Genomic DNA, 21,409 nt, shown 5'->3' on the forward strand with positions numbered 1-21,409 from the left:
TTAAAATTTTCGACTTTCTCCCCGTTGAATATGGAGAAACAGCAATTCAATTTTTGACCACTCTGTATAAGATACTCCGATACAACAAATTTAATAACAATCTACTTCACAACATCTGAAGAGTAATCGTGCCAACGTAGATCTTTTTTGAATGAACGTTGGCTAAGATATGGAGTTTTAAATTATGGGCGACTTTTATCAAAGTTAACCTACTTTTATACATACAATTAAACGGTGTAATAAAAAGTATAGCATTCCATTTAAAATAGCGAAGTTATGGTTTACTTCCGGTAGACCGGAAGTGGCGGCCATCTTGAAAATATTTTAGATCGAAAGTTCCGAATGAACAACCCATGCTACCAAAATTTCAAATCTCTACGAATAGTGGAACCTGAAAAAGTTCTAACGAACCAGTTACGTGAGACACCTGTATTAAAACGTAATCAATGACATCGGCGCTTTCTACCGGTAATCACCTTTTCGCGTATGTTGATGTAAACATCTCAAAATTGGCAGATTTTGAGTTGTGCCTATATTTTAGCAAATAAACGATATGTTGACCAGTTTTGGATAAATTTAGCTAATCTTAACAATTGCGCCTCGGGCGCAGGCGACCTTGACTTAATTATGCATAAGATCTATAAGTTTACTTGATAAAGCCAAGGTAGCTTGCGCCCGAGGTGTTACAATATGATGACCAATTTTTTGTTGATTAACATTTACATTTTCACTTAATGTATATTTCTGACATATTTTGATGTATATACAGATGGTTCAAATTCGATGTCCGAATAGCATTGAGGTCTTATATATAATCTAGAGAGCGTATGTGGTGGTGGTGGGGGTAATCAGAAAGTCAGACATGTTGGATGTACCGACCTGAACTTAGCTATAGTTTCAAGTCTCTATTGTACCTACAATTATAACCTCACAATTCTCATAAACATATTGTTATTTTTATTAAAATTTGATTTTTGATGAAAGTTTTCGAATTCTTTTCGTTTCACATATGTTTTTTATAATTTGGTAGGTTGGACGATTATTTACAACAGTCCATAAAATGTTTCTGGTTACTTGACTTGGAATAACAATTGAAGACCTCGGTATAAGAAGGGGACAACTCCTTCTCTTGATAAATGGAGCTACTCCCTTCTTGCACCGAGGTCTTCAATTGAAGTTCAAGTAAAGTTTATTATTAAGGACTGTTCAGTTTTTTTTAAATAAACTCTCAATTATTTATAAGCAAATGTTAACGTGATCAATCGGAATTGCTTTAAATATTTTCTTCTTAGTTTATGTTAAGTATAAGGGTTATGGCTAAAAATTATTAAGTTCTTTTAAAATATTATATAATTAATAATTATTTATCAATAAAAAATTAATGTTTTGTTTTGGTTATCATTTTCTGTCTTCCAGTTTATAATAATGTAAATTCTTGTATAAGCATATATAAGAATTTCGAATTTCCCGCTAAGTTGGTACATCTAACATGGCGACCTTTCTGGCTTCATTTTAGGCGTGGTGGGGGCCACAGCATACGCACTCTAGATTATATATAAGACCTCAATGCCGAATAGGCTAACTCGAAAACTACCCATAAGAGTTAGAAAAAAAGTAGGTTACATGTCATGATCTCGTCTTTTGTTTTTCCCCTAGAAGCCAAAATTGAAAATATCGTAAAACCAATAAGTGCAATTATCTTGGTTATTATTATAGGTGGAGTATTATAACTACGGCATTATATGGACACTTTTTAAAGAGAATTTCATGACGTAGTCAAAAAAAATTTTTCGGTTTTAGATTTTGAGATATCATGAGAATTTTCGTTGGAAAATGGAAACAACCACTGATTATTCGCTTATTAAATTCGCTATTTTTTTCTGATTACAAAAATATAGGGTTTGACAGGTCTATTTCTTATTGTTTTAGAATAAAGCTAAAAATAAACTTTTTTTGTAAAATTTCCATCTAGCGTCGTCGAGGATATTAAATTTACAGTTTCCTGTAAGTTACGGGGCGGTAGGTAAAATCTAAAAAGATAACAATTAAATACGAAGATAACTTCTGGTAATAAAAAACAAATAATTTTTTAATATGTAACATTCTAAAATGTCAAACTTTTCAAAATTTTCGTTTCTTTAAAAAAAAAAACATGCAAAAAAATAATATTAAATCGTAATAAAAAATGTGAAATAATGCAATCTATTCCAACTTTTGTGTAAAACATATATAAATTAAACAGTTCAACAAATATATTTGTTTCAAATATCAGAAATATGTTTTTTTTAATTTTTAGTTATAGAACCGTAATTTACAGGAAACTGCAAATTTAATTTCTTCGACGACACTAAAAGAAAAGTTTATTTTTAGTTTTATTCTAAAACAATAAGAAATAGACCTGTCAAACCCCATATTTTTGTAATCAGAAAAAAATAACGAATTTATTAAGCGAATAATCGAAAATTGTAATAATATCCCAAAATCTAAAACCGACAAAATTTTTTTGACTACGTCAACAAATTCTCTATAAAAAAGTGTTCATATAATGTCTTAGTTATAATACTCCACCTATAATAACAACCAAGATAATTACATTTGCGGGTTTTACGATATTTTCAATTTTGGCCTGTAGCGGAAAAACAAAAGACGATAGCGCTATGAGGTTTTCGGCATTAGCAGTTTCTCGAAAAACGAGATCATGACATCTCAGCTACTTTTCTTCTAACTCTTATAGTTTTCGAGTTAGCCTATTCGGACATCGAATTTGAACCATCCTGTACTAAGTTTTTGGCGAGCGCTATACATACGGTTGTGAAACATCACGAGATCGCCTATTTCACTTCAACGATTTACTGTCGCACTCCTTCTGCACAGTTAATGGATTTGCCAAGCTAAATTGTATTTATATAATTATTACGTATTTTTTAAATCAAAATATTAATGGATATTATTAAAATAATGATTACATTAAATTTTCAAAGATATTTGTTATTGTTGGAATCAAAGTTATTGATATAACAACATGTCTAATCTATAACTGATAAATCTATTTTTAATCATAGCGCCATCTATGAGTGTTTATTGAAAGTATTTAAACGTCAAATTCTTTTCTGATCTGTCAGTTTCAATTCAAGTTTGAGGTAAGATCTTTTCAGTTAATAACCACGATTAATATAATTTTAAACTTGTAGCGTGAATATTTTTCGATCTTAATAATTAACCTAATTTTTGAAAGAATGTCTTTCGCCACATTAACGAACGCCGAAGAAGAGCTACTTTCAACGTGGTTTTCCGAATGTAAAGAGAATCCTCGAAACTACGTCGAACCGGTTTTGAATTCATCAACCGTTGATGTAATAAAACAGTGCTGCGACATGTTAAAACAGGACAGTCACGTTTTTGTAATGACCGTTGATATCCTTACCAAATACATTATGGTTATGAACGAGAAAAACGTCGAAATTGAAAATCAACTGTTAACAATTTTAAGTGTAATTTGCATCGGTAGTAAATACGTCGGTGAGTTATCCGAATTAAAATTTACACCGGTTGCAACGTTATATAAAAACATGACAAACAGGCGAATTGAAAAATCGAAATTTAAAAGAATGGAAATGAAAATTTTGGTTGATCTAGATGGAAGTTTTCCAATTTGTTTCGTCATTGATGACGTCAAGGCATTAGCGCAAGTTTACATGAATAAGTTAAATTTAATTGTCGATTTAAATCGATTATGTATAGAAATATTAGATGTTGTGTATATTTATTATCGAAGACTATTTAATCGTTTACGTAACTTTTATGGTGTAAATCCAACTGCTGCGGAAGCTTTCAAAGAATTAATTAAGCATAGATTGTACATTCCGTGTGGAGTTTTCTTGAGTGCTTTTAAATTAACAAAATTAAAAAATGTTATTTGTTTAGACACTCTGATAAATGGACTTTGTGATTTGGTTGAAATACATAGGAATCATCTTGAGTTACTTACTACATATATTTTAGAGATTTTTGATTAAGTAAGGAATATAAGGTAATAAAGAAGTTGTTTTCATGATTTTGTATCTCTTATTATTAAGGGGTACCACCCCTTCGGTATGTATAAAAAATTATCCCGATAATCTGAATGGCTGACCATAAACCAACTCTGCGAATGAACAACCTAAGTCCTCCTTAGAGATGATCTGAGACAAAATCTTCAGGCTCTTTACAATTCGGCAGAGTTTCTTTGGAAGATGCTTTATACAGATTAAATTTGTTTCGTTCCACTATGTGTCCTGTTTGCAATTCCACTTGATAATATAGGTCTGATATAGGTCTATCTGCTTTATCAACAATTTTAGCTGGTGTCATGTGTTGTGTTCAATAAAACACGTGCTTTCCTTTGCTACGTTCTTTATTAACTGGTCCTAACTTGATGCACACATATGTAATACAATGTTCTATACGGTAACGCCATCCAGTGGTCTAAGTTAACAATACATTACAACTTCATCAACAATGCTTACATCTAAATACTTCTTAAGATATTAAACTAATTTATGAATACATGTATTGGTATTTATTTTTTACAATACGGCCTGATCTCGTTTTGTAAGCGTTCATGTCAGTCAGTATTTCTTTCTCATGTTTTGGTGTGTTTGTGCTGTCCCGTACTGCCTTTTCATCTCTTTTGGTGTGTTCATTCTTCATGTTTTCGTCTCTTTCTTGATTTTTCCTTTCATCAGTTTCGTCAATGGGAAACGTTTGGTTTTTTCTTATGAATTTCTCATTCCTTCCGTACTGCTTATCTTGATTATCAATAACTATGTACGATCTCGGTTCTATCAAATTTTTGCTTATTTTCCCTTCCTGTCAGCTTCCTTCCCAACGTTTCTTAAAATAAATTCTTTCATCTTCGTTGAACCTGTCCTCCGTCTTTTTTGAGTTTTTGTCATAGTTCTGTTTATATAGTTTTTTACTTTTTACAATTTCCTTTCGGTCGTAATTTAAGGTTATTTTCGGCTTTAATGTTTTTACGGTAGTGGGTATGTTGGTTCTTAAATTCCTACTATATAACATTTCAGCTGGAGAGCTTATTTTCCCTCGTTTCGTATTTCGCATGTTCAGTAACGCTAAGTACACGTCTGAGTTGTCTTCCTTGCATTTTTTTAATAAGTTCTTAACTCGTTTTACGGCTGACTCGGCCATTCCATTCGACTGTGCATAATGGGGACTTGATATTGTATGGGTAAAGTCCCACTCCATGGCAAAATTTTTAAATTCTTTACTGTTGTAGTATAAGGCACCATCAGTAAAGACTTTTGTTGGTATTCCATGTCTTGCGAAGACTGCCTTAGACTTTTTTATTATTGTTTTACTGGTTAGATCTTTTAACCTTTCAACTTCAATAAAATTTGACAGATAGTCTACCACGACCATGTACAGGGTGGTTCAAATTCGATGTCCGAATAGGCTAACTCGGAAACTATAAGAGTTAGAAAAAAAGTAGCTTACATGTCATGATCTCGTTTTTCGAGAAATTGCTAATGCCGAAAACCTCATAGCGCTATCGTCTTTTGTTTTTCCCCTAGAGGCCAAAATTGAAAATATCGTAAAACCAATAAGTGCAATTATCTTGGTTATTATTATAGGTGGAGTATTATAACTACGACATTATATGGACACTTTTTTACAGAGAATTTCATGACATAGTCAAAAAAAATTTTTCGGTTTTAGAATTTGAGATATCATGAGAATTTTCGTTTTTTTAAATGGAAACAATCACTGATTATTCGCTTATTAAATTAGTTATTTTTTTCGGATAACAAAAATATAGGGTTCGACAGGTCTATTTCTTATTGTTTTAGAATAAAGCTAAAAATAAACTATTTTTATAGAATTTCCATCTAGTGTCGTCGAGGAAATTAAATTTACAGTTTCCTGTAAGTTACGGGGCGGTAGGTACAATCTAAAAAGTTAACAATTAAATACGAAGTAATTTCTGGTATTTAAAAACAAATAATTTTTTAATATGTAACATTCTAACAAGTCAAACTTTTCAAAATTTTCGTAATTGATCTTAAAAACAGGATTTTTAAAGTGACACTTCAAAAAATTTTTGAATACAAACAAATGTTGCTATGTTTATTTGAATTAAAAAAAAAACATGAGCGCCATCTATCGATAATTTATTAAGTCATTTAAAAATAATATTAAATCGTAATAAAGAATGTGAAATAATGTAATATGAATTAAACAGTTCAACAAATATATTTGTTTCAAATATCAGAAATATGTTTTTTTAATTTTTAGTTATTGAACCGTAATTTACAAGAAACTGTAAATTTAATTTCTTCGACGACACTAAAAGAAAAGTTTATTTTTAGTTTTATTCTAAAACAATAAGAAATAGACCTGTCAAACCCTATATTTTTGTAATCAGACAAAAATAACGAATTTATTAAGCGAATAATCAGTGGTTGTTTCCATTTAAAAAAACGAAAATTGTGATAACATCTCAAAATCTAAAACCGACAAAATTTTTTTGAATACGTCATCAAATTCTCTGTAAAAAAGTGTCCATATAATGTCTTAGTTATAATACTCCACCTATAATAATAACCAAGATAATTACATTTGCGGGTTTTACGATATTTTTAATTTTGGCCTCTAGCGGAAAAACAAAAGACGATAGCCCTATGAGGTTTTCGGCATTAGCAGTTTCTCGAAAAAAGAGATCATGACACGTCAGCTACTTTTCTTCTAACTCTTATAGTTTTCGAGTTAGCCTATTCGGACATCGAATTTGAACCACCCAGTACTGTGTTTGATCACACTCAAAAACGTCCATGCCTACTTCCTGCCATGGCAGAACCGGTATTTCTCTCAAAATCAGTTGTTTTTTCTGTTTGTTTGCTTGAAATTTATTACATACCTTACATTCATTAACGAATCTCTCTATATCCCGATTTATTCCAATCCAATACATAGATCCTTCTGCTCTACTTTTATTTCTTACTACGCCTGGGTGACCCGTGTGTAGCTTTTCTAGCATAATCTTTTTTAGAACTTCAGGTATAAATATTCGATTGTTTATCAAGATTATATTATCACTTATCGTAAGCTCATGTCGTAAATGATGGTACTTCTTAACATCATCTGGAACATCTCGGTAATACTTTGGCCATCCTTTTCTGATTATTTGTCTCAACTTAGTCAATGATTCGTCTTTAGCAGATTCGTCCTTAATCATTCTCCATATATTATCTCCTATCGGCATTGCTTTTGTTACAAAATCTACCTGGATTTCCATCTCATTGGTATTATTGTCTTTCTCGACTGGATTTTCCGTATCTCTCGACAGGGTATCCGCTATATACATATGCTTTCCTTGCTTGTAAACTAATTCATATGTATATTCCTGCAATTTAAACATCATTAATTTTATTCGTGGTGTTAATTTATCTAATGGCTTTTTGGAAATTGGGATCAACGGTTTATGGTCGGTTTCTATTACGATGTTTTTTCCATACACATACTGTCTAAATTTTTTGCATCCAAATACTACCGCCAATAATTCCTTCTCTATTTGCGCGTAACCCTGCTGTGTGGTAGTCAGTGCTTTTGAAGCAAACGCCACTGGCCTTTGATTTTGCATTAAGGCTGCTCCTAATCCCTTTGAACTGGCATCTACTGTAAGTGTTATTTCCTCTTTTTCATTAAAATATCTCAGCTCCGGTGATCTAATTATTGATTTCTTTAAATCTTGCAAATCCTTTTCAAGGTGGTGATTCCATACAAACTCTACGTCTTTTTTCAGCAGTTCCCTCATACTCTGTGTGTAGTTCGAAAAGTTTGGTATGTATTTGCTCACATAGTTGAAAAACCCCAATATGCGTTGCAAGGATTTTTTATCGTGTGGTGTTTTCAATTGTTCTACTCCTTTCATTTTCTGTTCGTCTATTTTCATGCCATATTCCCCAAATTTATGACCCAAAAACGTCACTTCCTTCCTATTGAAGCTACATTTTTGTCTATTAAATTTAATTTTCTTCTCTCTCGCTTTCTCTAATACTTTTATTGTTCTCTTTTCCAATGTTTCGCTATCTTCTGCGTATATTAAAATATCGTCTTGGAAGGTAACGACACCTTTAATCTTTTCAAATGATTGAGATATTATTCTGTGGAAAATTTCTCCTGAACAGTTCAATCCAAATGGCATTCTTAAAAATCGGTATCTTCCGAATGGTGTTTGGAATGTACACAACTTTGAACTTTCAGTATCCAGTGGTACCATCCAATACCCGGAATTGGCGTCTAGTTTGGTGAAATATTTTGATCCATGCAATTTTGCTGCCATTTCTTTTAATGTTGGTAGTGGATAATGGCTCCTCTTTATTGCTCTATTAAGCTGTTGTGGGTCAAGACATATTCTTAAATTCCCGTTATTCTTTTTTACTATTACTATGTTGCTAACCCATTCAGTCGGTTCTTCTATTGGTTTGATAATTTCCAATTTCACCATTCTATCCAAGTCTTTCTTTAAATCATCTCTAATACTAAACGGTATTCTTCTAAATGGTGCTATTTTTGCTTTAACATCTTTATCTAATACTAGTTTAAGTTTTGTGTCTATACAGCCTATCTTATTGTCTAATAAATCAGCATATTTTTCAAAACCTCTATTTAACTGATTAACTTTTCTTAAAATGTCTAATTTTATGCATGTGTTTAAACCTAATACATTGTTATACGTTTTCTGTGTGATATAGAATTTTATTTTATAACTATTCTCTTTTAACAAACACTTTATTTTAGCGTAACCTGCCATTGAAATTTGTTCCTTTGTATACGTACTGATATGATCATTAGTTTTTATAATATCATTTTTATTTAACCCTAATTTTACATAATCATCTAACGACATTAAGTTGCAATCCGCGCCTGAGTCTATTTTAAAACTTAAAAATTTACCGTTAATTTTTAACTTTTCAAACCAAGAATTTACACTGTTTACGTTTTTTACTACAGTCTCAATAGTGTGGTCTGAGTCGGAACTTTGATTCTCACTAAGGTACTTATCTTTTTCTATTTCTCTTACTCCTTTGAATCCACGTTTGCCGCTCGTGCCGCCGCCTTTCTTCTGACCGCTGGTCGCCGTCTCCGCCTTTTCTCGATTGCTGCCGCTTGTTGCTCTGCATGCCCTTGAAAAATGATTTGCACCGTTGCACTTGTAACACTGCTTCCCATATGCTGGACATTTCTTATATTCATGTTCGGTTAAACATTTTTTACATCTCCAACCTCGACTAGTATTTTCATTCTTCTTTACCACTTCGATTTCATGTCTCGCATCCAACGCCTCGGCTTGCTTTCCGGAAATTTCCCTGACTTGCGCCATCTCTAAAGCCTTCTCAATAGTTAAATCTTGGGTGCGAAGTAATTGTTCTTTTAGTTGTTGACTTTTTATGCCCCCAATAAATATATCCTTCACCAGCTCTTTCTTCAGGGTACCGAACTTACAGTTATCACTCAAATTTCTAAGCACTGTCACATATTGTTCGTAAGTTTCATCTTCTTTTTGTTTTCTATTAAAAAACATATAACGTTCGTACGTAACGTTCGCTTTCGGTACGAAATGCTTTTCAAACTTTTCCATGATTGTATCTAATGTTTTTTCGTCTTCTTTTATATTAAATACCTTGAATATCTCTTGTCCTTCATCGCCCATAGCGTATAACAACATTGCTATCTTTTTCTTTTCTTTTATGTTCTCGTCGCAGAACGCGTCTATATATAATTTGTATTTACTTTTAAATTTTTCCCAGTTTTGGCTTACGTTTTCCGTGAAACTCATTTTCTCTAACCTTGCTTCCTCCATTTTTCACTTTTTCTGTTCTTTTTCTCTTCTTTTTTTTTTTCTTCAGCACTTTTATACCGCTGTCACAATGTTGAGTTCAATAAAACACGTGCTTTCCTTTGCTACGTTCTTTATTAACTGGTCCTAACTTGATGCACACATATGTAATACAATGTTCTATACGGTAACGCCATCCAGTGGTCTAAGTTAACAATACATTACACATGTTGTGACTATTATCTTTAACGTATACTATTTCTCCCTTAGAATAATCAGGCAAATTCGCAATATCCTTGCGATCATGGTAATACTTATAAACGTTCTGTGCATTTTGAAGTTTTATTTTGTCCTCATCATACCTTCTGTTCGCCCTAAAATTTATGTTTCTTCCAAACATTATGTCAATTGGCGATTTGTTAATATTCTCACCAATAGGCGTATTCCGATATTCCATCAATGCAATATACGGATCACAACCGCTCTCTTCTGTTTTTTTTTTAGCATTTTTTTGATTGTCTGTATACAATATTTTATCAGGAATTGAATAGTAAAATTTGACGTTATCAGGTATTATTTCGTACTTAAGCCATCCTTTTTGTACATAATCCATAAGTAGAGATAATTCTGGATTTTTCTATGTTTCAGATTTAAATATTTTAAGTTTATCATTTGTTAAAGACATATTTTTCTCAATTAAACACAGATGTATATGCATTTTTTTATCAATATCAACTAAAGAACTAGTTTCATAGACCTCCTACAACTACCACCTGACACAAACCATAACTTGATATCAAGTAGTGTTGTGGGTTGCAGCAATAACTGATAGGGAGGGAGTAGTATGAATATGAAAAAATTGTTTGTGTAATAGGTTCTACAATTCGATATCTGTTAGTTGAGCTCTGTAAAGTGTAAGTGTAGCAGGGTACTGAGAATTCAGAGATTCAATATTGTCCTGGACAAAGTGTCTGGAACAATATTGGAATTTCGCTTAATGTCTCTCACATAGGATGTATATTGTGTTATGTAATTTAGGTATTTGGTTTGGCTTGGTGTTTTTTTTGTTGATGAAAATATTACCGTAGTTATTATTAGGTTTGTAGCCGGTGAAAACTAAAATGGTTTCCATTTAGGAAATGTTTAAAAAATTTTATGGCGGAATATATTGCCAATAGCTCTTTGTCGAAGTTGACTCGGAGAAAATGTATGTAAATAAAATGCTAACGGTTGGGGTCTTTCGTCGATAATTTGGGTTAGAACTGCTCCTATACCTGTATTAGAAGCATCTGTTGTGACAGCGAAGCATGACGGGGCGGATGAGTCAGAACGGTAGATTTTGTTACAAGATCTTTAGCTGACGTGAACGAAATTTTATGTTCTTCTGACCAAAAGGTTATTAATTTTTGTTTAAGCGAATAAAATAATGATGAAAGCTTATGAAGGGGTGATAAAATATTCGTTCGGTAAAAATCTATGATAAAAATTTATCATGCCCAAAAATGTTTGTAGTTTCTTTAATGGGTTTGGTAATTTTGAAATAGCATCAATCTTAGACTTAGAATATGGCGTGCCATACTACGCTACACGTATGCAATAACTAGCAGTATAACTGCAGTAAATTTTTGTGTGAAATAAAAGTTTTCTTCATTATTTTCCTAAGACTAATATCTGCGGAAGTACGTAGCGGTTTTTTAAAATGTTGATTTTTGTCAATTTTATAGGATTATTATGACTGAGAACTGCATTTTTTGCTAAAATACCTAATGAAACACAATTAGCTGTAAGTTTAACAATTTTTAATTTATCGAAAAACTGTTACGTACTTCGCTACAGAAAGGCATTTTACATTTACAATACGAAATCATTCGGTTAAAAATTGTTTGACTTGTGCTAGTAGCCAATCTTTTATTTACTTTTTATTTTTATATACCAGATCAACATATTAAACAATTATATATATACGTTCTACAGGTTGTTTTAGTATCTATTCATTACATTTTTAATTCGTTAGAAGGCGGCTGACATTTCGTATATTCAGATTGTATTCTCTTGCGGAACTACAAGATTGCATTTTTTGAAAGAAAGTTGTTGTCCTATGTATAAAATTCTCAATCGTCTCTATACTTAAGTCGTTTCTTCAACTTGATTCAAGCCGTTTCTTGATTCAAATTTCTTAATGTTTGTTTTTGATGTATTACTAGCATAAGTGATTAGTGATTTATACAGTAATATCGTGCAGTTGGTTTGTAAGTTTGATTTTCGGTTTATAAGTGGATATAATGTACGTAATCTGTTGTACTGTTGATTTAGTTTGTAGTCGATATGTATATACTCCATATAAACCTTTGATCTACCATGACTCCCAGATATTTTACTGCTTTGTCTTTTGGATCCCATTTTATTTCGTGGTTATTTATTGTCAGCAAGGTAGGATTTCTTATTCTTCCCAGGGTAAAAATTTTTCCTTTGCATTGTATATTCCATTTATTCAGCCATTTAATAGTTTCATTGAGTGAACTTTTCAGCAGCTCTATAGTTTCTTCGAGATCATAGTTTTGTGTTAAAATTACCATGTCATCTGCAAACAATCCTAGACTGCTTATTGTTAGCCTAGGTATTGGTATGTCATACATATATATGTTGAATAGCAAAAGCGATAAGGAGCTGCCTTGTGGGATCCATTAATACGTACTATAAAGGTGTGGTCTTCAAAAAATGAGAATATTATAGCTCGTAGGTAAATAGGCAGTTTTATGTGATGCAGCTTGTATATCAAACACGCTATCGAATGCTTTTGCTACATCTAGAAACCCAGCCGCTGTGTACTTCTTATCTTTGTAACCTTGTTCTATGATATTTGTAACTCTGGTTAGTTGATGTACCGTTGAATATGATTTGCGAAATCCAAATTGGAAACTAGACACGATCTTTAGATCGTCAATTATCTCTGATAGCCTGGTATGAACATTTTTTTCTAATATTTTGGAAAGAGTAGGTAATAGGCTTATTATTAGTTTTGATATTCGTTTTTTTTTCCCGGTTTTGAAAACATCACTACTTCCGCTTTCTTCCATGCTATTGGGAAGTAGCCTAGATTAAGGTTGGTATTATAGATGTAGCATATTTGACTGACTGTCGACTCTGGAAGGTTTTTCAGTACTATTGGGTATTAAATCGTGTCCTGAAGCTTTGCTGGTTGGTATGTATTTTAGTATTGCTCGTATTTCTTCTATCATGGTGGGGTATAATCTGTTAACCGAGAGATGATTTTCATTGAATTGTTGTGCCAGTGTGAAGAAACGTTGATTACTATTGTCAGTATTCACCTTGAAGTTTTTTTCCAAATAATCTTCAAATATTCTACCTTCCTCTTATCTTCCGTTACCATACCTGCTTCGGTTTTTAACGGGGGTATATTCTCGTATTTCTTTAGGATGTTTCTGGTAGTTTTCCACATGCCCGGGTCGTTGGAATCAAATGTTGATAAAAAATTTTAATCCTTTTCTATACGATCTTGTTCCAATGCTTTATGTATTGCGTGTGTAAGTTGATTTACTTGTTGTTTTAGTTGAGGTTGACGTGTTTGTTGCCATTATCTTCTGATATTTCTTTTTTCTTTTATCATATCCATAATAGACCTTGAAAGCGGATGGTCTCTTCTCATATTAAAGTTAGGTGAGTTATTTACTGTAAACCTGTGGACCGCTTTTGCTATATTTGCGTTAGTATTCTGACACAGGTGTCTATGGTTTCTATTGTCTGTTGTGGGGGCTCTAACTGAAAATTATTCATAGTATTTTTAAAACTTTTCCAACATACAAATCCGTTGATTTGGCTAGATATTTTAGGGTATGGAGTCAGTTCTTGATTGAAAGTAATTGTGACCGGTAAGTGGTCAGAGTCCAATTCATTACCTACTGATTGATGAATAGGGAAATTTACATTGCGTTATTACTAGATCTACAATATCCGGTTGATAATCCCATCTGTAGGGATAATAGGTGTATTCATCCAGTACATGTACATTTAGTTGATATTGATCTATGATGTTATTTAGATATATACCATTAGGATTATTTGCTCTACACTTCCAGAATATATTTTTACTGTTTAGATCTCCAACAAGGATTTTGCCATCATTGTTGATACCAAATATTTCTCTGATGTTATTTTCCTCCAGGTTTACGTTTGGCTGCTGGTATCCACATATAATTGTATTATCTTTATGATTGTCTAAATATATATTGATTGCCACTGTTTCCACGCTGTTAGTTTTTAATGATGTGCTATACCATTATTTATTAAAATAGCAACTCCTCCCGCTGCTGTTCTGGAATATCTATCTGTTCGGAAACAGTTATAACCTGTTATTCTAAAGTCTTCTGCTGCTAGATTGGTTTCTGTTATGCAAGCGATATCGATATTGTACGTGTGCATAAAAGCTAATAGATGGTGTCTTTGTTTCTTAATTTCGTTGGCATTGAAGTTTAGGTTATTGATGTTTGTTAAATTTTGTAATGTTTTAGGAGGCATAGATAATTGTTGGGAGTATTTCGCTGAGAAAATAAGATTTGATTTGTGTGAGCAAAGGGGTAATGAGTTTTTTGATGAAGTTCATGATGGATGATACAATTGGGGGAATTTCTGAGGAAGATAAATTTTGTGTTTGGGATTTATGTTATTGTGTTGGGCTTGAGAGTTATTATACGGGTTTGGGCATATGTCGAGTTAGGATTTATTGAGCGATATGATGAGAATTGCTGGGAATTGTGTGTGCTTCGTCTAACTTGTGTGTTCTGCTGTTGTAAATCAGTATGAACCTTACATCCTCTATAATTAGCAAGATGAGCTTCTTCGCAGTTGGCACATTTGGGGGGGATCACTTTTCCTTTTCTTGCGTTGGGCAGTGCAGTAGTTAATTCTACTGCACATAGTGGAATCGGATTTTTAGTTTTATTTAATAGCCTTGTTACAATTTTTATAGGTAACTCTTTGCTGAGTAATTCTTCTTTGATTTCGCTCTCTGTGATTGATATGGGGACATTAAGCAGTACTACTGCGAGCATTTTCTTTGAAGCATCTTGATAAGTATGGAATTCTAACTTATTTTCTACGTAATATTTAGTTAGAGTTCTATAGTCGTCGATTGATGTTAAGTTAAAGATTAACTGCGTTATTTTTAAGTGTTTGAACTTAACTAACAACATTATGAATTACTCAACTATACCAAAATTCATAACTGAGAAAGCAAGTATGTTGTGTAAAGATATTAGTTCAGAACTTGCGAACAAACTATTATTATCACTTAAAATTGATACAGCAACACGTAAAGATTGCGCTATACTAGAAGTTAATGTGGAGTTTATTAAAAACACGAAAGTTTGCATAAAAACACTAGGCATGCGAGAACTTTTAGCATGCACATGAGAGTATTTAAAAGATATGATAGAACAAATTTTAAAGAAATATAATTTAATTTATTCTCAAATTTATACTGCTACTTCTGATAATGGGCGAAACATCTTAAAAGAAATTGACCAAATGAATATATCAGACAATAATGCTGATATTGAGAGTTACCTTGATTTTGATGACAATGGCTAGGAGAAATTTAATGATATTAACGAGCATAATTTGTTTCAGTATAAAAATAGGCAGTTAGTAGATGATAGTAGGACCAAATAAAGCAAACCAATAAAATAATTGGTGTGCGATGTGCTGCTCATACACTTCAGTTAGCTGTAACCGATGCTTTGAAGGATGAAGGAGCATATATACATGTGGCAAGAAACCTTGTCAAGAATATTTATAATATTTAATATCTATTTTAGACTGCCCAACACGTTTGAGTACAACATTCCTTATGCTGGAACGTCTTCTAGCTATTAAAGAGGTAGTGGTAGATTTGGGATAGATTTATCTTATTTGGTGGGAGCGTACTTCAGAAACTAGTAAAGAAAGATCAATTCTTTGACAAGAAGGTTTTATTGCAATCTGAAATCTCGTCAAACTAAACTAATGACTTATAAAGCATTTTTAGCTCCTGACATAAATACCGTTACAATTAGAGCATCCGATTAAATACACCCCACATTCCTTGAGAACATCAAATTGTTTGCAATGATAATTAGATAAAAATTTAAGTAAAGAATTATTGTTTGAAAAAGCTAAGGTTATGTTAAATTTTTTTAAAAATATGTTAAGACTCCGTGGTAATGTGATTAAAAGAAATAGGTTTATAAATAGAATTATTATGAGTTTTAGTGAACAAGGGATCTGTTGTATTCTATTATGTAGTTTATTGATGACATTAGAAGGAAAACCAAAGTGAGAAGCTAAGTTATGGTAGTCAAAAGCTCTATTTATCAAAAATCTGGAATTAGCTAATTTGTGTGATATTGGATGGGAAGAGTCATAGGGAATAGGGAGTCGTAGGGTCAATCGATTAGAAAGGCAGTCTTTCAAAAAATCGATAATCTAAATTAAATTAGATGGATTAGTACGTTTTCACGTTCGAAAATTGTTTAACTTTTGCAATAATTAATGTAAAAGTTTAAAATTTCCCACCCCCGACTCCAGATGACGTTTTAAGTAAGAAGAAAGAAATCACAGACGTTACGTTCTCTCCCGTTTTCTTCTTCCGCATAAGTTTCGTAGCATTGTCTCTCTCCAGGAATTTTACTTTGGAGTTCGCGCCCTGTAGTTTCAAACTTTATTATTTTTTTTTTTTGAAAAACTACACCTCAGAATCAATTTTAAAAACTTTCGATTAAGCCAATAAAAAAAAAATATTTAAAATACTTATTGTTGCTGGAATAACTCTTGACTAAAAATGTCATATATAATAGATTCGGAGTTATCTCTAGTAACTGCAAGATCAAGAAAATTAAGAGTTTTATTTTTTCCGATTTCAAGTGTGAAGTTAAGTTTTTGAAATAAGTTATTTAAGTAATTGTGATTAAATCGTTTAACTCGACAATACTCCCCTCCCAAACATAAAAGACGTCGTCACCATATCTAAACCATTTATGAATATGCTTTTTGAAAGAATTATTGTTGTTAATTACATAGTTATTTTCAACATGATCTAGGAAGATGTCAGAAAGAAGACCAGATAAGGGCATGGCCATAGGAAGCCCTTCACTGATATGGTAAAATTAATTATTAAAAGAACAATAGTTTTGAGAAACGACATGTTTAAGTAATTTATTTAAATGTTCTGTAGTATTATTATTATTGAAAAAATCTTTATATCATAAAATCTTATTATCAGAACCGAGGTTCAAAGTGCAATCTATTGGAACATTGATATAAATTTGTTACGTCGAAGGATATTAAAGTTTAATTCTTGTAATTGAAATTTTTAGTTTGTTCAATGAATTTAATAGAATTAGTAATCGAAAATGTAGATTTGAAATCTATAGTTTTGAAAATCTTTAATAAAAAACTTGAAATTTTTTCCGTAGGTGAGTTGTATGTATGTATGTAGGAAAGCGGAGGGTATGCTTACGCATACAGCACCTAGGCTCCAACGGACCCCTTGTACGTCCTCCTATACTCTCTCCGGCTACATCAACCAGCCTAAGGAATTTCCGAAGGTTAAGATACAGCTCAGAGGTGTGTTCCTGATGCCATGTGTGGTCGACCATTCCTCTCCGAAGTCTCTCATTCTGAGGTCTTGCAGAGTGGGGCATTCACACAAGATGTGTCTCCAAGACCGTCTCCTCGCTCTCTTTACAGAGGCGACAGAGAGGACTAACAGCAAGCTTAAGGTTATAAAGATGCTTGTTTACCTTACAGTGACCCGTGACGAGTCCCGTTACAGTTCGTAGAGCGTTTCTACCAAGCCTTACGAAAGACAAGGCTGCCTCTGCTGAAGGATAATGTAATACTTCCTTAGACAAATGGCAGCCTTTAACCCTATCCCACCAGTTCATAAACTTTTTGTGGGTAAAATCTTTAATTATCTCAATCTGAGTTGATAAGGACGGAGCGATTATCGGTTCAGGCGAACATGGCGCTCGCTTGGCAGCCCTTTTGGCAAGCCTATCAGCGTGCTTGTTACCTGAACAAGTCGAATGTCCTTTTATCCATTGAAGTATAACACAGTTATGCACTGCGGCCTTCTCCAATGTCAGATGACAACCCATAACAAGTCCTGAAGTAATTGTTATTCTACTCAGGGCCAAAATAGCTTGTCTACTGTCAGTATAAATTGTAAAAGTCTTACCTACCAAGTTGGATCTGACAATAACGTCAGCGGCAAGTTGTATGGCGATTAATTCCGCCTGTATGACGGTGGTACTTTTACCTAGAGGTTCAGATACGTGGAGTCGGAGATCGTACGAGAAGACTCCGGCTCTAGCTCCTTCCCGTCTCTTTGAACCATCAGTGTAGATTTTAAGGCTGTTTTTTACCTCTACTTCTGTGGAACTTGGGTGGGTGAGATATTTCTTCGTAAAAATGTGTTGGAGGGGTGTAATGTCCGTTACATAATCCAGAATTGGTGAGTATTCCACCATTTCGTTCCAGAGATTGGCATTTTTACTGTTTCTCTCATCCATTAGAATTCCTGCTGCTCGCAGTCGAATCATGGTCACCAATGCCACCTCTTGGATGAACAAATGAAGTGGCGTTAGGTTTAACATGTTTTCCATGGCTGCAGTGGGGGTAGTCCGCAGCGCACCTGTAACATACAAACACGCAAGTCTCTGTACTTTAATAAGTGCAGCAGTAGATGTAGACTGTAGGATCTTTGACCACCATACTACTGCACCATATGTAAGTATAGGTCGGATTACAGCTGTGTAAATCCAGAGGGCATTTTTGGGTGACAAACCCCATGTCTTACCTATAGCCCTCCGGCATTGACCGAATGCAATGTACGCTTTTTTAACTCTATTATCTAGGTGAGCTCTCCATGTCATTTTATTGTCAAGCGTGATGCCCAGATATTTAACTTCTTTTGACAATGCCAATGGAGTATTAGCAAGGGATGGCAATCTGGGCTTGCCAACCGTAGGTGAGTTATTAAATAAAGTGATGGGTCGAATGGGCATGTTTTCTTTATGTAATTTGGGAAGTGAGTACAACCTAGGTATCGTAGGGTTCATATGAATAAATAGTGAACTATTAACAAAATTTTGGTTCTGCTGAAAGGGTGTGTATTCAATCAGAGTCTCCTTACATTTATTTATTATTTCTCTGGTCTTTCTTATAGTTCTTTTAAGTGGGTTGATGTTAAGTTTAATATAGCTGTTTTATGCTGTTGACATAAAATCGTGAGTTTTATTAATGTAAACATTTTTATCGATAATTACTACGCCAGCGCCCTTGTCTGCTTTAACAAAAATACCATCGCCATCGCCCTCACTAAGTTTTACTTTTATGCTTTTTATGATCTTCCCCCGTGAAAAATTAAAATTATTTCTATCTTTATTTTTACTAAATTCTTGTTGAATCTCTTTCTTTTTAACAAATTGTATCAATTGATTTTTAATCTCATTGAAATCGGAATGGTTTTTTATAATAACTTCAAAATCCATAGCAGTATTAGTTAAATTAGGTTTATTAGAAAGGGCAAATTTATAACCTTTCTCAATGAGATTAATTTCTTCTTCGGTGAAGGTGATGTTTGTTAAGTTGGTAAATTGTGATTTATTGTCTAATTCATTAAAACGTTTCTCTTTGTAATTATTAGTTCTGACCTTATCCCTATTTTTCCTCTCACCCCACCAACACATCTTTAATACGATCTTAAAGATTTATTCGAATTTCTAATTTTTTAACGTAAGTTTACTCATTTATTTTTCTTATACCTATAAGGGTTTAGTGCTTATTACTTAACATGTATTATTTTTCTTCAGATTCCACACTTTTTAACGACGCCATTCTTAATTCATTTTTCACCTTCATTTTGTTTATCCATCAGATAGCAAAATGCTTTACTTTCACATGATTTCCAGTCTACACCTATTATAGCTTCATTGACTGTAAGTATTTTTCGAAATATTTTTTGACTTTTCACTTTTCCTCATTTTCCTCATGGTTGGTTCTTTTTTATACACAAAAGTTTTTCAATTTAAATGTATCTTGCCTCTAAATTTAAATAAATTCTTTACAAAAGTTTTAATCTAAGGCTAATTTTAAGTTTTTTTGTTTAATTGTTAACTTTTTTTTAAACATTTACATATATATGTTTCTTAATTTAACTTCTAATTTTTTATCATAATCACTAAATTATCTTTAACTTTATATACCAACTTTTTTGAATGTTATCTTATGGTTTATACTCATTATAGTTGTCGCTGATGATGGGGTAACCCGAAACTAGTACGACTTTATATAAATAAATGCAAGTTAGAAGTTAATATATGGTTTTTATTTTTTTAGCTAATTTTAAATTGAAATTAAAGAGAAACCTTTTTCTTATTTGTTGAAATGTAATAATAATAAGTAGGCCTCTTGACCTCTAAAGTTTTTTTATTAATTAAGTTTATATACTTGGTACTAGTTTCGACATATTATGATGTCATCATCAGCCAAATCTACAAAAGGACATAATAACTATAATGATCTTAAAAACTATAAAAAAAACAAAATTGCTTAAATATATCTCAACTTACAGTCAAATAGTTAAAAAATCACGTTGAACAAACAAATTTCTACGTTAAAATAAAACATTATTTAAAAGAAACACGAAAATAACTATTCTAAACAAGAAAATACAATACCGTACACAATTGAACTCCAAAGACGACTGTCAAATCAACATCGAACCAAATTTAAAACAGGTTACAAAAAGGAATAAAAATATCAGAGTAAAATAATTTTAAAATGAAATTATTTCTTCAAAAAGGCGTATAGTGGTTTATAATAGTTTTCGAGTTGATCATTTAAAGTAAGATAGTTATCATTATGTTTAAGTTTATCGATTTCGAACATTTCAAGGAAATTCATTTTCAAACCTTTTTTACACTTATGTAGGAGTTGTACATTGTCATAATCAATGTTATGGCCTGTTTCTAATTTATGTTTGAAAATGTTTGAAGTGCATCTGGTTTTATGTTCGCATAGTTTTTTTTGCAATTTTCGACCGGTCTGGCCAACATACATAGTAGAACAGTGACAAATACACCATAGGTTTGTAGTATGGTTTTAATTTTGCAGTTTATTTTGTTGTATGTTATTGTCGTAGAGTATAAAGGGTCTAGTTTTATGACGTTTTTATACAGTAATTGGTCGATGGTGTAACTTGGATAACCATTTTCTCTTGCTAATCTGTTAATAAAATTTAGTTCTTTTAGTCTGGATGTATAGTCTAGAGGATATTTCAATAGTCTGACAATAAAAGCCTGGAAAGCAGCTAATTTGTGGTTGTTGGGATGGAACGAATCATAAGGGATGACAGTATTTAAAGATGAGGGCTTCCTAAAAATGTCAAACTTAAAATTATTGTCAATTTTTTGTATATTTAAGTCTAGGAAATTTAAGCAGTTATCCTTTTCTATCTCCAAGGTGAATTTAAGATTCTTGTGGATGTTGTTCACGTAAGATAGCATACTATCAAGA

General features: G+C 32.5%; 1 protein-coding gene and 1 long non-coding RNA gene across 2 annotated transcripts; both read left to right on the forward strand.

Moving 5' to 3' along the window:
- The first annotated feature begins 3,074 nt into the window (after window positions 1–3,074).
- LOC111416479 (uncharacterized) lies at window positions 3,075–4,016 on the forward strand. Its single transcript, XM_023048515.2, has 2 exons — window positions 3,075–3,140; window positions 3,192–4,016. The coding sequence occupies exon 2, from the start codon at window positions 3,237–3,239 to the stop codon at window positions 4,014–4,016; it is 780 nt and encodes a 259-aa protein (XP_022904283.1). The 5' UTR covers window positions 3,075–3,140; window positions 3,192–3,236.
- A 15,745-nt stretch (window positions 4,017–19,761) lies between these two features.
- LOC139430006 (uncharacterized) lies at window positions 19,762–20,208 on the forward strand. The gene is made up of 2 exons (XR_011640572.1): window positions 19,762–19,830; window positions 20,140–20,208. It is a non-coding gene; the product is annotated as an uncharacterized lncRNA (long non-coding RNA).
- Window positions 20,209–21,409: the final 1,201 nt, after the last annotated feature.

Source organism: Onthophagus taurus, chromosome 6, assembly GCF_036711975.1.
Source record: "Onthophagus taurus isolate NC chromosome 6, IU_Otau_3.0, whole genome shotgun sequence".
NCBI classification, from domain to species: Eukaryota; Metazoa; Arthropoda; class Insecta; order Coleoptera; family Scarabaeidae; genus Onthophagus; species Onthophagus taurus.

Bases quoted from the DNA above. Each gene is read 5' to 3' on its own strand.
- LOC111416479 (XM_023048515.2), top strand. From the start codon at position 3,237: ATGTCTTTCGCCACATTAACGAACGCCGAAGAAGAGCTACTTTCAACG.